The sequence below is a fragment of the Hoplias malabaricus genome, chromosome 5 (assembly GCF_029633855.1).
Source record: "Hoplias malabaricus isolate fHopMal1 chromosome 5, fHopMal1.hap1, whole genome shotgun sequence".
Classification (NCBI taxonomy): Eukaryota; Metazoa; Chordata; class Actinopteri; order Characiformes; family Erythrinidae; genus Hoplias; species Hoplias malabaricus.
Window position 1 is genome coordinate 30,133,284 of NC_089804.1, and position 14,525 is coordinate 30,147,808.

The 14,525-nt window shown below is 37.2% G+C and overlaps 1 protein-coding gene across 1 annotated transcript in view; it reads left to right on the forward strand.

Annotated features, from left to right (window-relative positions):
- The window catches only part of kaznb (kazrin, periplakin interacting protein b), a 464,418-nt gene that overhangs the window by 16,443 nt on the left and 433,450 nt on the right, over window positions 1–14,525 (forward strand). Inside the window, exons 3-4 of the mRNA XM_066671962.1 lie at window positions 5,919–6,058; window positions 11,292–11,501. Coding sequence (XP_066528059.1) covers window positions 11,426–11,501 — 76 coding nt within the window. The 5' untranslated portion in view covers window positions 5,919–6,058; window positions 11,292–11,425. The remainder of the gene's footprint in view (window positions 1–5,918; window positions 6,059–11,291; window positions 11,502–14,525) is intronic.

Genomic DNA, 14,525 nt, shown 5'->3' on the forward strand with positions numbered 1-14,525 from the left:
TGTGAAGTTCATGTCACCGCTCGCCATGTGTCAGACACTTTTGCTGATACAGAGACAGAGTGAAACAGGAGAAAGGGAAGAAATAATGTTGAATCACCCTCTAACCTCTCTTACCTCACTATTGCCAGCTGCCTGGTGTGAACTGAGACCCCTACAGGTGATTCTCATCCTGCTGTCACTGAAGTTGCCCATCTTATTTTTGCTTGTATATGTTCAAGGGAAAATACTGAGGTTTCAAATGTTCAAAACATAGCGTAGTATAGGAGGATAGCGTAGTTCTTAAAGCTAGAGCTTGTTTCAATCGTCATTTTTTAGTTCACACATTAAGCCATGTCAGTGTGGTAATTAGAGAGAGAGAGAGCACATTATCACTGTACTATCAACATAAGCAGGAAAGTCAATGATCTCACAGAACAGTGCCTAGAATGCACCATAAAAGTCAACTACTCCGAACAAAAGCACCCACATAAAACAAAGGTTTATCCCATTTATTATCAAAGATGGATTATTTATTGCATTGGGTGTATTTTCTGTCGAATCAGAGCAGTAAGTGATCATACAGGTTTTGCCTGATGGTTTGGAGTATCCTGCATCATATTATTATTCATCTACATAAGGCAGCAGTGATGAGGAGGCAATGTCAGGAGCTTTAAAGACAGGATATAGGAACTTGAGTGATGCAGTCAGCTCTGTCATCAACTGAGACTTCACAGTTTTGCTCTGGGTAAATGTTATGACTCAGCCATCCAGGCCTAGGTGTCCAGTTGAGCAACATGCTGTCCACAGCCATTATGTTAGCAGCAATTTGGAAAGAAAAAAAATATTTAAAAATTGTAGTTGGCTTTACAAAGCTTGGAGGAAGCATGGTGGGTGTATCCTCACTCTTCCCCATTGACTGCAGTGTGCATGATTGGAGGAGTCCTAGCTAACAGATGGGATTGGTGATAAATTGAGGAGCAATTTGGGTCAAATAAGTTATTAATAATAATAATAATAATAATAACAACAATAATAAAATAAGTAAGACAGATGCATAGGGGTGAAATTCACTGACAATAGTAATGTTGATTTTAAAATTAATGTGCACTGGTACATTGCATCGTACATTCTGGGCTTGGCTCTACGCTCTATTTGGTCCCTAGTACAGTTTTCCATTATGGCTCCCCCAAAAATGTACCTGCTGATGTCGCAAAACACCATCTCTAACAGGAGCTGCAGGCTTTGGAAACCATATCATTGGCAGCGGTAATGTTAAGCGTTGTTTACTCATTGTGCATTGGCGTGTTGTTTGGGACTGAAAAATGCTCCGTCATCTGTTCAGACAGATCAGTCGAGTTTGTTCCTTCCTTGTTGCAGTGTCCAGCTCTCTCTGGATTCTTTCATCAGCCACCAATTCAAGGAGCGTTTGAACCTCTTAAAAATATCACAGCATAATTTTAGGAGCGGCTGTTTTGAGTCAGATGAAAACAAATGTGACCTCTACACTCTCAGAAAAAAAGTAACAGTAGAGGTATATTATTGGTTGCTAAAGGTACACTAAAGGTGTAAATGTGCCATTAAAAATGTGCCAACCAGTTGTGTTCCCTAAAGTTACATTACATTTTCTACTATTAGAAGGGGAGGTGGATATTTGTAATCTTTCATGTCATAACACTCTCCCAGGTAATGCCTTTTAACCACCTATACCAAGTTACTGGTTCAGTAAATCATCCATTGTATTGTTTTGCTGCTTGGAATATATTCTCTCAAAATATTTATGGAAATGCATGTTCAGAAGGTAAATAAGGTGCACTGCAGTGCCCAAACTTCTATTGTAACTAATGCAAGGTGAAAGCTGCCTGGTAAAATGCAACAATTCCAGACAGGATTAAAACTGTCTGACAACAGCTGAGTTCGGTAAAAAAAACTGTAGGTAATGCAGCCTGTAATCCTCTCCGAAGACATCAGGGAAAACACACACATGATTGATTAAGATGGAAAAAAAATTAGAGGACCACCATAAAAGAGAAAATTACTCCAGCACCAAATAAAAATTTAATACCCTCCAGATAGAGCTTTATTGAGTTTTCTGCTAGTTATCAACAATGAGTATCAAAGTATGCTACATAAACTTAAAAAAAAAAAACATCAAAACAAACCAATTTCTTTATTTTTATAGATAACTGTATGTCATACAGTGTCAAAAACCTGAAATATTTTAATAACTTTAGTTTGAGGCAATAGTGTGAGAATATAGATAAGATGTTTTTGTACAATGCTAGTTTGGTGGGGTATAAACATCCATTGTCCTTGTTAGCTACTTTAGCCTTCGAGCTCCAGTACAAAAATAAAGAAGCAAGACTCTGACAGTAAAACATGATTTTTTTTACCTTTTTTTTTCTCGAGTGTTTTAAAATTAGTTTTCTTTCTCAGCAGGAATGGGGTTCCTCAAGAGAGTGGCTGCTGAAGCTAATAGCCGGGCTAAGGGATCACTGGCTTCTTTGAGGGCATTTGACTAATGAGGAAGTAGATTGTAGTTGAGTTTACAGAGGTCACCATGAGATCACAGTGGAACTCCATTTTAAAGCCTGGAGCAGCTCTCAGGAACAAGTGAATGCATATTAATTTGCCTTCACATATTTGAGATGATTAGAAAATGTAAAGAAATGGAAATGAATTTGGAAATGGAAAGGAAAAAATATATAAAAATACAGACTTAACAACTGCAAACCTTAAAGCAGCAGTCCAACAAAACATTAAAAATATACAATAATATAAATGTAGATTGAACATATTTGGTGTGTTTATTTATGAAAACCTTATGGTTAAATGCTATTTTATGTGTTAGGAGCAGCAGTAGCATCAGTAGTATCTAAATGCTTGTAGATATTCCTTAAAATGTTGAATTAGTTTAAGAATCATTCATTGGAGAAAAACTGTAGGAGGGTAATGCTCTATAGCAGCTGCGTATGGGCCTTAAGTCACCCTGCCAAATGCCAAGCATCTGACACTAGGGTGTAAATCTCCCCCCACATTGTTTTTGGTTTGTGATTCAGAGCTACACATTCAAAATCAGTACCTGTCATTAATGCAATGCATAAGTGCAAAGGATAGCACTTTACTCTAACTTATATACATGAAAATTTCATGTCATATTCATTAACAGCACAATTACACTCTATTACAATTGCACATTTACAATGAAAAATGTAATGTGCAGCAATTATATGATGGAATTAACCGTAAGAAATATTTTATTGTTTATAGAATACGTCATGATATTTTAAACTATTATTATTCCCTTGATAATATTTATAAAGCTTTCATGATTGATAATAAGTGCAGGTTCAGAGGGTTTTATATTGTGGGCTGTTTATTCCATGAGCTCAATGTCACCATATTTAATATCAAGCGTATATATGACCAATATGGCTAAAACTGTTCAACAATTCCTTCATACTTTTCATTTTCCAAGTAGCTGTGTACTGGTGATTAGGGAACTGGACTTGTAACCAGAAGGTTGCCTGTTCGATCCCCAGAGCCAGCAGGTCATAACTGAAGTGCCCTTGAGCAAGCCACTTAACCTCTAACTGTTCCCTGGACTCCGTGGCTAGGGCTGCCCACTACTCTGGCAATGTGTGCTCACTGCCCCCCTAGTGTTCACTAGTGTGTGTGTGTGTGTGTGTGTGTGTGTGTGTGTGTGTGTGTGTGTGTGTGTGTGTGTGTGTGTGTGTGTGTGTGTGTGTGTGTGTGTGTGTGTGTAAGTAAATGTGTGTTTCACTGCACAGATTGTGTTAAATGCAGAGAATAATTTCCTCTTTGTGCAAGCACAGTGGCCAATAAAATGATTCTAATTCTACATTATAATTTCCATTAAATTAATTATGACAATGCCACCTGAAACTTTATAACATACCATTATCTGTATATATGCTTATGTAGTTCAATTTAATTTAGGAAGGGGTGATTAAATTATTATTATTTTCCTACTTGTTTAGACAAAGCTAAAGCAGCAAACCCTGAACATCAAATATCAAGTTATCTAGATCATATTCTTATGCTTATCCAGTTCAGGGTCGCGGTGGGTCCAGAGCCTACCTGGAATCATTGGGCGCAAGGCGTGAATGCACCCTGGAGGGGGGCGGTTACAGTTAATACATTAAAAAAAAAAAATAAAAAATTAATAAATAACAAAATATCATGCTATTAATCACAAATAATCACATTGTCTCTCTTAAGACTGAAGCTTTTAATAATGGACATTTAAATTTAAAATAAATAATTAATGTAAGATCAGTACCGTGGAATTATATTTACATTATTATTGTCTATCAATTACAAATCACAACAACAAAGTTAAAATGACATCCTTGTATTTTTGGGAGGTTGTTAATTGTGTGCCGTGATATGCCTAACAAACTTTTATTATAATATCTCAATGTAGTTTTGATGATTTCTGAATTAGAATCCCTTAAAAGTGAAAGTTTGAGGGTGAGATTTAGCATTGGACACTGAAGTTTTAATAAAGAAAATAATGCTTAAAAGGAGACTAAACAGGAGCGAAAGAGAGAGAGAGGGGGAAGCGAAAAAGTGAGAGTTATTATATGTAGCACATTTTTCAGCAGTTGTGTCTCTAAACTCAACAGCAAAATGTTACTTTGCTAAATAAAATTGCTAATACATCACTGGCTGTGTAAAAAAAAGTGTGAATTATGGTAGGACGTTTTGGTAAAAGGTGGCCAGATTTGGTAAATGATTATTCATTCATTCATTATCTGTAACCGCTTATCCAATTCAGGGTCGCGGTGGGTCCAGAGCCTACCTGGAATCATTGGGCGCAAGGCAGGAATACACCATGCAGGGGGCTGGTAAATGATTAATTACAGTCAAAAATATAACATATTTAAGTCCAGCATCCATTAATGCGTATATTTTAACGGCACTACATTACAATATTTACAGTCACACAATTCGGTAAACAGGTTTACCCAGAGTGAACTTCAATGCTAATGTTCCAGTGGAAGGTGACTGTTATGTAAAGAGTCTTGCCTAAAGACCCTTATTGTTCTCATTATTCTATATCAACCATTGGCCAGAATATCTATTTAAACATCAAACATAAAGTCTGTGTGAAAGAGCCCTACTTTTTCATAATGTGTCTTTCTCTGGATGCTGTCCTCCATTTTTGCTCCCTTTTGAAGGGACCAATTCAAACATTTTAAAGTAAATTTCATTTTGGGTACACAGACTTTTTGATCCTTTTCCTGTCGGGTGCCTCCGGCGAGTCACAAAATTGGCATTGCTCTTTTTTTTCCTCTTCCACCTCAGTCTCAGCTTTTTCCCCTCTGTGGGGGAGAAATGGAAGCACTGGAGTTGCAAAAAAAAAAAAAATCTGTCTCCCTGCAGCAGTCCTGCTTCTGCTCCTGAGATGGATCATAGAGAGAGAGAGAGAGAGAGAGAGAGAGAGAGAGAGAGGAAAGGGAACGAGAGAAAAACAAGAGGAGAAGAAGAAAGAAAAGAGAAAGGGAGAGAGACAAAGAGAGCAAGGCAAGAAAATGTATGGAGGGGGTCTTGAAAAAAGTGCAAGAAGAGAAGAAAGGCGGAAAGGGGAAAAAAGAACAACAGAAAGGAGATAAGGAAAGAGAAGGGAGAAGGAATGAATGAGAGAGCGAGAGAGAGGGAGAGAGAGAGAGAGAGAATGTATGGAGGGGGTATGCTGTTTGCTGCTGAGGTGAATAGAGAAAGAGCGAGTGGGGAAGGGAGGGGTGAAGTGAGGCAGAGTGAGTGAGTTAGTGAGAGTGAGGGCACTCTAACTGGTTTAGAGCAGAGCACACAGCAGCTCTACAGCAGCAACTGCCTTCTCTCCCTCACTACAGCTGGAGGGCTGCAGTTTGGGTTTTTAATTTTATTTTTTTTTTTCGTTTTGGCACTTGTGTTAGCTCCAGGAACCTTCTGGACATCTGGACTGGACTGGACTGCTGAGAGACCAGCCGAAAAAGAGAGGGCGAGAAAGAAGCACACATCAAGCTGACAATCAGAGAGTGAGAGAGAGGCTCTGGAGCAGTAGCAGCTTTAACAGGCAAGACATAAACACAGTCACAATCAGGCTTCACTGGACAAGTGTGTTTACTTACACGTAGAACATATTTACACTTATATAACAGGTCAGGTTCACTATACACACCCTGTAAACATTATTTACATCAGTTCTGATACACACACACACACACACATATGCACATCACTTATTAATATTAAGTCAGAGAAGAGAGGTGGTGATGCTTAAACGCTTTTGATGTCTTCATTACTTGACTGTTTCTCTCTCTCTCTCTCTCTCTCTCTCACACACACACACACACACACACACTCTTATTCTCGCCATATAAATGCATTAATGCAATACACAGCTATTGAAGAAATAAACATTCAAAACACTGAAGATTTAACACCTACCAGAACATCCTTTTTATCTCCTTTATTTACTTTTTTAATTCTTACCATGATCTGGAAATGCCATCTGCACTTCACACACACACACACACACATATATATATATATACAAACCATTATTATGTAATATTAAATTATTTTATGTACACGATCAGAAAAAGTACAGTAGAGGTAGAACATTGTCCATAAAGATGCAAACAATCCAATGTACCTTTAAAGGTACAGCAGTGGTGTTAAAATCCAGTTGTTTCCTTAAGGTTCATACTTTCTCTTCTCCAGAAAGAGAGGGGTATATCTGTAAGGTTTAATTATAGAACTGTGTAAAATAAAAGAACATAATAAAAGTCCTGCAGATGAAATACGGTGTATGTAATCAACACATTTTTTAATCTACCATTCTAAAAAAACAAGGTAAAAATATCTTTCCTAATTAAAGGTATAGCATATGTACTTTTGATGGTACCACTACATTGACAGTTTTTCTGACATTGTAGTTAATCATAGTTGGGTAAATCATAATTTATTGCAATTTATTTATTTCCTAATATCTGACTGAAAGTACAGATTTTCCAGTTTAAAAGGAGCATTTATTCACAGACATACAAGTACACAAAATGAGCTTGGATAATGGATACATGACTAACATTAGTTGAGGAACATTATTTTCAACCTGTTTGTTGTAGAAGAATATTGTTCCCTTATAAAGCAACATAGATATTTAAAGTTTTTCCTCTTATATTAATGGCTGAGGATGTCTATATTTATATCTCAAAACAGGTACCAAGAAAAAAAAACCAAACTTGATTATTGGGAAAAGCTTGCCGTAACATCACATCTTTTAAACAGAAAATATTGTCAGACAACTAGAATGCTGGCCACATGACACAAAGTAAACACTCTGGTAAACCACAACCAGCTGACATGCGTTTTGCTCCCTCCCACTGCAGTACATTAAGCCAATCAGGAGAGAATATCACTGGTCAGATTGTTTACTTGATTTCCATAACAACAGAGAAATGCCTAGTGGCAGCGGAGCCAAACAATGCAGTGGAATATGGAAAGAAAAGATTTAGCTTTTTAAAAACCTGTGCAAGTTAACATTTTTCATAACATGAACCTGAACAAGAATTAAGAATAACAATAAAAATAGAGTAAACATGTTTAAATACCACTGTCCAGTGAGACAGTATATATTTGTTAATGTAAACATGCAGTTCAAGAGAATTTTAAAAAGCATTTAGAGGAACAATCCATAATACATTTACATTGAAATGTCAACTTGAAAATCATTGTGATCTTCCACTGACCAATGACAGGGAGAACAGAGACTCTGTTGTTGTTACACTGAATTCAGCACTGCAGAAACTGCACTACATAACTGCTGAAAGAGGGTAGGAAACCTGCCTCTCCCTATTGATTGCAGCACAGTGCGGTAAACATAAATTACACTAGGGGGAGCCCCAGGAGCAAGAAACATATCTAACCTAATGTTCCTTTAAAAGCTATGTTTGAAGAGGGCTTTGGTCAGGGACTCGAGCTCCAACATACAGCACACATCTTCATTTAATTGTTCAAAAGACTGCTCCTACAGCTGTGAGTTTTTATTTACAATTTGCATTCTCACAGAAACAGAGTTGTTTAGTTTTGTAGCATTTTCGGCAATGCAGTAAGCTGTCTCCCGAGTTTGGAGACATTTTCACCTTAAGTAATTTGAAACAGCAAAAATATGTCCGTGTTAGCTGCCTATGGAGCAGGAATAGAGTGACATATTCATCTCGGCTAATGCTTTTTCAAATATAGAGTTCTCTTCGTTGTTTAAAAACCTCCAAATGCCTTTTCACTGCAGTGAGCAGAGGGAGAATAAGCCTAGCATACCGGATGAGGACGCTTTGTTTATTTATAGCCATTTACAGTCAATGGGGCTTCGTAAATACTGATAATTTTATAAAATGTGTTTTTTGATTTTGCATTATTTTTCATTTATAGCATTTTATAGACATTTGTAAACAACCCACTGGGAACACCAATATTCACTTAGGCGTATACTGCTTGTATGATCTCCTTAAAAATAGAGTATGAAATGGCATGGCATGCTCTGAAGCAGCTTGAGCTGAAGATCACCATGCACAATTCTTGCTGTTAGCTAGAGGGGTGTAAAAAACCCCCACTTTAGGCTATTGAGCGGTAGAACTGAGTTGTCTAAAGTAATGGATCACAATTCAAAACCACCGGCTAGAGTTGGATTGGTGTTTCTCATCTAAAGCGAATTATCCAACATCAGTACTCACTCACACTCTTGGCAAATCCTCAGAAATGTTCCAGCATCACTGTCAGAACCTCCTAGAACCTTTCCCGAAGAGTATGCATCTAGTACTTTGAACTGTAAAATAAACTGCAATATATTTGGTTTTTTTTAAATAAATATATGATTTATTATTATTCAGTTAGTTTAGCAAGTGATGTTTAAAATTGAACAGACAAGGTTTCATTAGTCCTGCTCCCTTCGTCATGTTTCTTCGTCATGTTCTTTCACTTCAATTCAATTAGCTTTATTAGCATGACCATAATCAGATATTAATGATAGTTTTAAAAAAATTATTAAAAAATGTAAAATAAATTATAATAATGTTGATGAGACAGCAGTCTAAAAGAACAGTAAGAATTAAGGAACAAGTTAAACATTAAATGTAATTATAAATAATAATTACAATAATAATAATAATAACCTATATTAACTGAATATGTGAACCTGGAAACAAACAGGGGAACGTTTTGTGTGTGTGTGTGTATACATATGTGGTTGTGTGTGTGTGTGTATACATGTGTGGTTGGGTGTGTGTGTGTGCCTGTATTGGTCTGTCTTTCTCTCTCATATTATTTCTCTCTATCTCTCATATTATCTCTCTCTCTCATATTGTCCCTCTCTCTGTCTCTCACTCTCTCATATTCTCTTCCTTTGTCGCTCTCTCTCTCATTCTCTCTCTTTTTCTCTCTCTCTCTCTCTCTCTCTCTCGCTCTCTCTCGCTCATATTGACACATTTACATGATGTAATTATATTCCATGCATGAAGAGTTGTTTGACCTGCGTTTGGATTTGGACCTGGGTTTGCAGACTCCTCTGATGTGTAAAATGTTACACAAACGTATTTGAACTGAACTGAATATAGAACTGCAGTCTTATTTTTCAGTTATTAACCCTAACCCAAATTTAAGACACAGCATCAACACTCTGTCACTGTCTCTGATATAAAAACATCACCTCTCACACATACACACACACACACACACACACACACAGCTTTTTAGACTCTTATTAATCATAAGGCTTATTATTCAGTGAATATTTTCAGTCTGTTTAATTATTCATAATAAGTTCTGGATTCTGTAGCTTCAATATCTTTAACCCTGTAAGCGTCTTTGTGCACTGCACAGCCAATGAACATTATTCATCTGAAATGAAAGGTATTGTTAAGTAGTTTTTCATCCCTTTTCTACCCTTTGAAGTAACAGCATCTGTTCTTCTGAAAAGTCTTTTAGACCTTAGTGAATTGTGATTGACTGGCAGAATTGTATAAAAAAAATAATAATTTTTTTAAATCATGGATCACGTTAGTTATGGCCATAACTAAAAATTATAAAAAAGATATACAACCTTTTCATGCTTTTCTGCAGCCCCCCTAGTGGCCCCAGTTTGAGAACCGCTGCTTTAAACTAAATGTTAATTATATTTGTGAGGATTTGATGGCATTCAGCCACAAGAGAATTAGTGAGTTCATGTGAAAAGTATATGATTACGAAGAACACTCTAACTTGTCTCATTTAATGTTTTTCTGTGGCTATTAATTAAGCTCTGGGTAAGTAGATACATTCATTAAGTTTCATTTGTTAATTAAAACAGGTTTCTACAAACATTTCCACATACACTAAACAATCACTGTATTTGGAGCGCCTACTTTGTATCAACACTCGTTTCCATTTTATCAGCTCCAATGACCACACAGAAGCACTTTGTAATTCTACAATTACAGACTGTAGTCTATCTATTCCTTTGCATACATTCTTATCCTCATTCCCCCCTGTTCTTCAGTGGTCAGGAACCCCACAGAGCAGGTATGATGTGGGTGGTGGATCTCAGTGCTGCAGTGATACTGACATGGTGGTGGTGTGTTAATGTGTATTGTGCTGGTATGAGGGGATCAGACACAGCAGGGCTACTGGAGTTTTTAAACCCTGTGCAGAAGCTCATCTGTTGCTGCACAATGTGTGTTGGTCGTCTTGCAGTCCTATGTCAGTGGACACAGGACGCTGTTGGCTGGATGTGTTTGGTTGATGGACTATTCTCAGTCCAGCTGTGACACTGAGGGGTTTAAAACAGGTTGTTCACAGTATCATTTATGTTCACATCTTTTAAAATCTTGTTATTCAGAAAAGTTCAAAACAATGCAAAACAATATAATTATGGAATAGAAATATGACTTTTAAGAGGTTTTCGTAAGCATTATTAACCTCTCTCTCTCTCTTTCTTTTATTTTGCTTTCTCTTGCTCTCTCTTTTTTTCTATCTCTTCTACACTTTCCTTCTCTCGCACCACTCTCACTTTTTGCTTTATTCCTTATTTCCTACATCTCATTTCTGCCCACAAGTTTTTCTCCATTTCTGTCACTCTTATCATTTCTTTTCTCACTTTCCCTTCTTTCCTCCCAAACAAATTCTCACATCTATACTGAAAGTCACGCACCTGCACACGCACACGCACACACACACACACATACACACACACACAGAGCCTGGTTATATTTTGTGTGTAAGTGTTTTTTGCTGATCCTAAGCAGTAGATGTTGTGTGTTATTTTTCCCTGCCAGCCTCAGCCGCAGCAGTGATCTGGAGGGTGGGCTGATTTCAGAGTGGTAAACAATCCAAAACCCACCACATTTATTTACGGACCCTCATTCTCTGCTCACTGAGAAGTGAAGGACAAGGCTGACCTTCACCGGCCATGGAGGACACACTCACCTGCAGCCCTGCTACTTTCTCCCAGGTGTTTGGACGCCAGGGACAGCTAATGCAAGCCAGTGAGTGTACTTCTGTTGTCATTTATTAATTACTTTATTTACAAAATGCAGTTTGGACCATCATAGAGCAATCTACAGTGTTAAGTGAAAATCTGATCTTTAAAAATGGGTATACGCACGTCATGCTGCTACGAATGATTTTTTTCATCTGTTGGAAATGTCAGAAACAACATATACTGTGTGTCCATAGGTTGTTCATTCATTAGGGCAGTGGGGTGACAGAGCACCAAAAGGGCAAAAGAGGAAATTTTTTCTCTCACATTATACCAAAGTATTAACCCACAACTAAATATGTACTCAGATCTGCCAGACAGTTTGTCCTGCTTGAGTTTCACAGTCCAATCAGCATTAGGTTTTATACAGTCCTGCCTCTGATGATCGCAATCTGGTCAACGTTAGGTTTTGTTCCATACCATCCCGCCTCAGTTTGGATGATTTCAAGATTGCGGAATATCACTACGTTCACACAGTGAACAGTGGCCCTGTTATTTCCCAAAAATCTTGGGAAATAAATTTGTAATAAATGTGTTAATAAAACAAACATGAACTTGGTTTTTAGTATTTCTATATCAGTTATATAAAGTTTATGTGGGAATGAATCTGCAAAAATGTAGATCAAAGAAATATTAAACTCATTATGTCTGCATTATGTCGTCTCTATTTATTTGGAGACCTTGTTTTTGCAAGAGACTCTGGAAATTTGTGCTTAGAGTGAAGCTTAAAGAGAGCTGAAGAGCCTTCAGTTCATACTCTATGCTGTTTTCATCATACACCACGTGAGGCCCCCTACTCTATTCCTTACGTTGCTCATTATGAAGTGAAGTATATAGTGAATAGGGCACAAACCTGTATGAAGATTGGAGCAGCCAAAGCTGTGTACAGAGCAGCTAGCGATTTGCTCAGTGCTAAAACAAAATGTTATCTGAAGATGTATAGAATTTTATATGAAGTACGAAAAACCTGGTCTCCAAAATATTTGTGAGGGTGACTAAATTACAATTTATTTGTTTATGACCCCAGTTGATTGTGCAGTCAATGTACAAGCAAAACAAGACTTTTTATAATGTACTCCTGGATATAGCTCTTCACAAATCCTGTACAGTATGTAGAAAAAGAGAAAGCTTTATTTTTTAAGCTTTATGAATCTAGTGTTTATGGTGGTATTTCAGCATCTGCATTATTACAAGTCTTCTATGTTAGGTGACAGTGTCAAGTTAGTAAACCAGTCTTGTACATCCCTGCCTTTTTGGTAACCAATTACATTTTGTCTGCTTCAAAGGCAGCACTGTCTCCAGAACAATTTTAAGTAGTGTTTTTGTACACGAGCCATAAACGAAATAAGACTCATTTCATGTGACAGTAACATGTTTTAAATCACCAAAACATTATCGTAAATATAAAGGCTGTGTTAGTGTATATAGTACACAATGCCTTAATTTTGTTAAAGTAGTTTCTGACACTGTTTTAGTGCTGCGTGTGGAGGACTGTGACAACTGTAAGGAGGAAATGAAAGAGAAACTATATTCACATAATGTCTTTGAGTGTGTAAATCTTTAATTTCTTATTGGCTGCTCTCAGTGTGGGTCCAGCAAGATCATGCCTCACAGCTCATTACTGAAAGTTGAAAAATGCAGTGTTTTCAGTTGCTCACTTGGTTTAACTGGCACTGAGGGGGTGGCCACAGTACACAACAAGTACACTAAAAAATTTTAAATGTATTGGGCAATAAAACTGTGTTTCCTCTGGGTGCTCTGGTTTCATATGGTTTATAATTTGTTTTTGGCCCACAGTCCAAAAACACATGTTGGTAGGTGATTGGCCACTCAAAAGTGTCCATTGGTGAGAGTGTGTGTGAATGTGTGAGTGTGTTTCACCCTGTGAAGGACTGGTACCCCCTCCAGGAAGTGTTTCCATCTTGGGTAGACTCCAGAACCACTGCAACCCTGAACTGGATAAGGGTTACAGACAATGAATGAATGGGCAGTATAGATGTCTTCCAGTGTCAAATGCACTATGGAGTGATGGCGCAACTTCACTAAAATACCTGTGAATTGAGAGAAAGCAGCATTTGTTTTAAAACTAATCACTAAAACATCATTCTTCTAATAAATATTCCCATGGATAAATATAATCAGTCTCTCAGAATAATGTTCTGACATATAATCTAAAGCTTTTCCAGAAGGGTAGAGGTTGTTCCTGAAGTAAAAGCAGATAATCTCTGTATTAATACCCTTAATTTTAGAATAAATTTAAGATGATATTTGTTCAGACACTGTGCTCTCTATGGACTTAACATGAGGCCAAACATTATTATTCTGGTTATACTGTTTCAGCTCATTTAAGACTGCTTCCTCCAATCTCAGTCAGCCACGCTCTAATGCTGTGAATAATTGAGTGAGGGGAAGTGTTGCAGTACCATTTGCAAGGTTCATTTACTGGGATGTTTGGGGCCAGCATAGAGTTTTGCTTTTGCTCAGCTATGGACGTTCAGTGAAAAAATATCAGCTGCTTGTTAATGCTTATGTATTTATAAGCTCCTGGCCCATTGTGAATACTGAATAGCCTTTGACTAGGTTTAAGATGGACCAAATATCAGATTTATTAATGTACTGTAATGTAATATTCAGATGATTATTTATAGTTTTCTATGTGTTTGTTTATGCACAGAAGCGGCACATTTTTCATGTGTAACTATATTTGAGGGGGACAAAATTTGCTTGTACGTGGCTGAAATTTAAATTTATGTAATTTTTTTTCACTGTTTGAATAGCCACAGAAACTCATTTGTAACTTGTAAGCTTTTTACTTTATTAGCCAACTATGGAGTGGGAATAGAGCAATATCCACATCTTGGTTCGTGCTTTTCAACATTTGGAGTTGTTTAAAAACCATGGTTCAGTTTACACCAGTTGACAATGTCTGACACCTGTATTCAGCCCCCTGCTTGTTCCTGATACACCACATCATCTGAGAATTTCAGTGAATGGCATGTGTCAGGGCTGTATCTGAAGTCAGAGTTGTTGA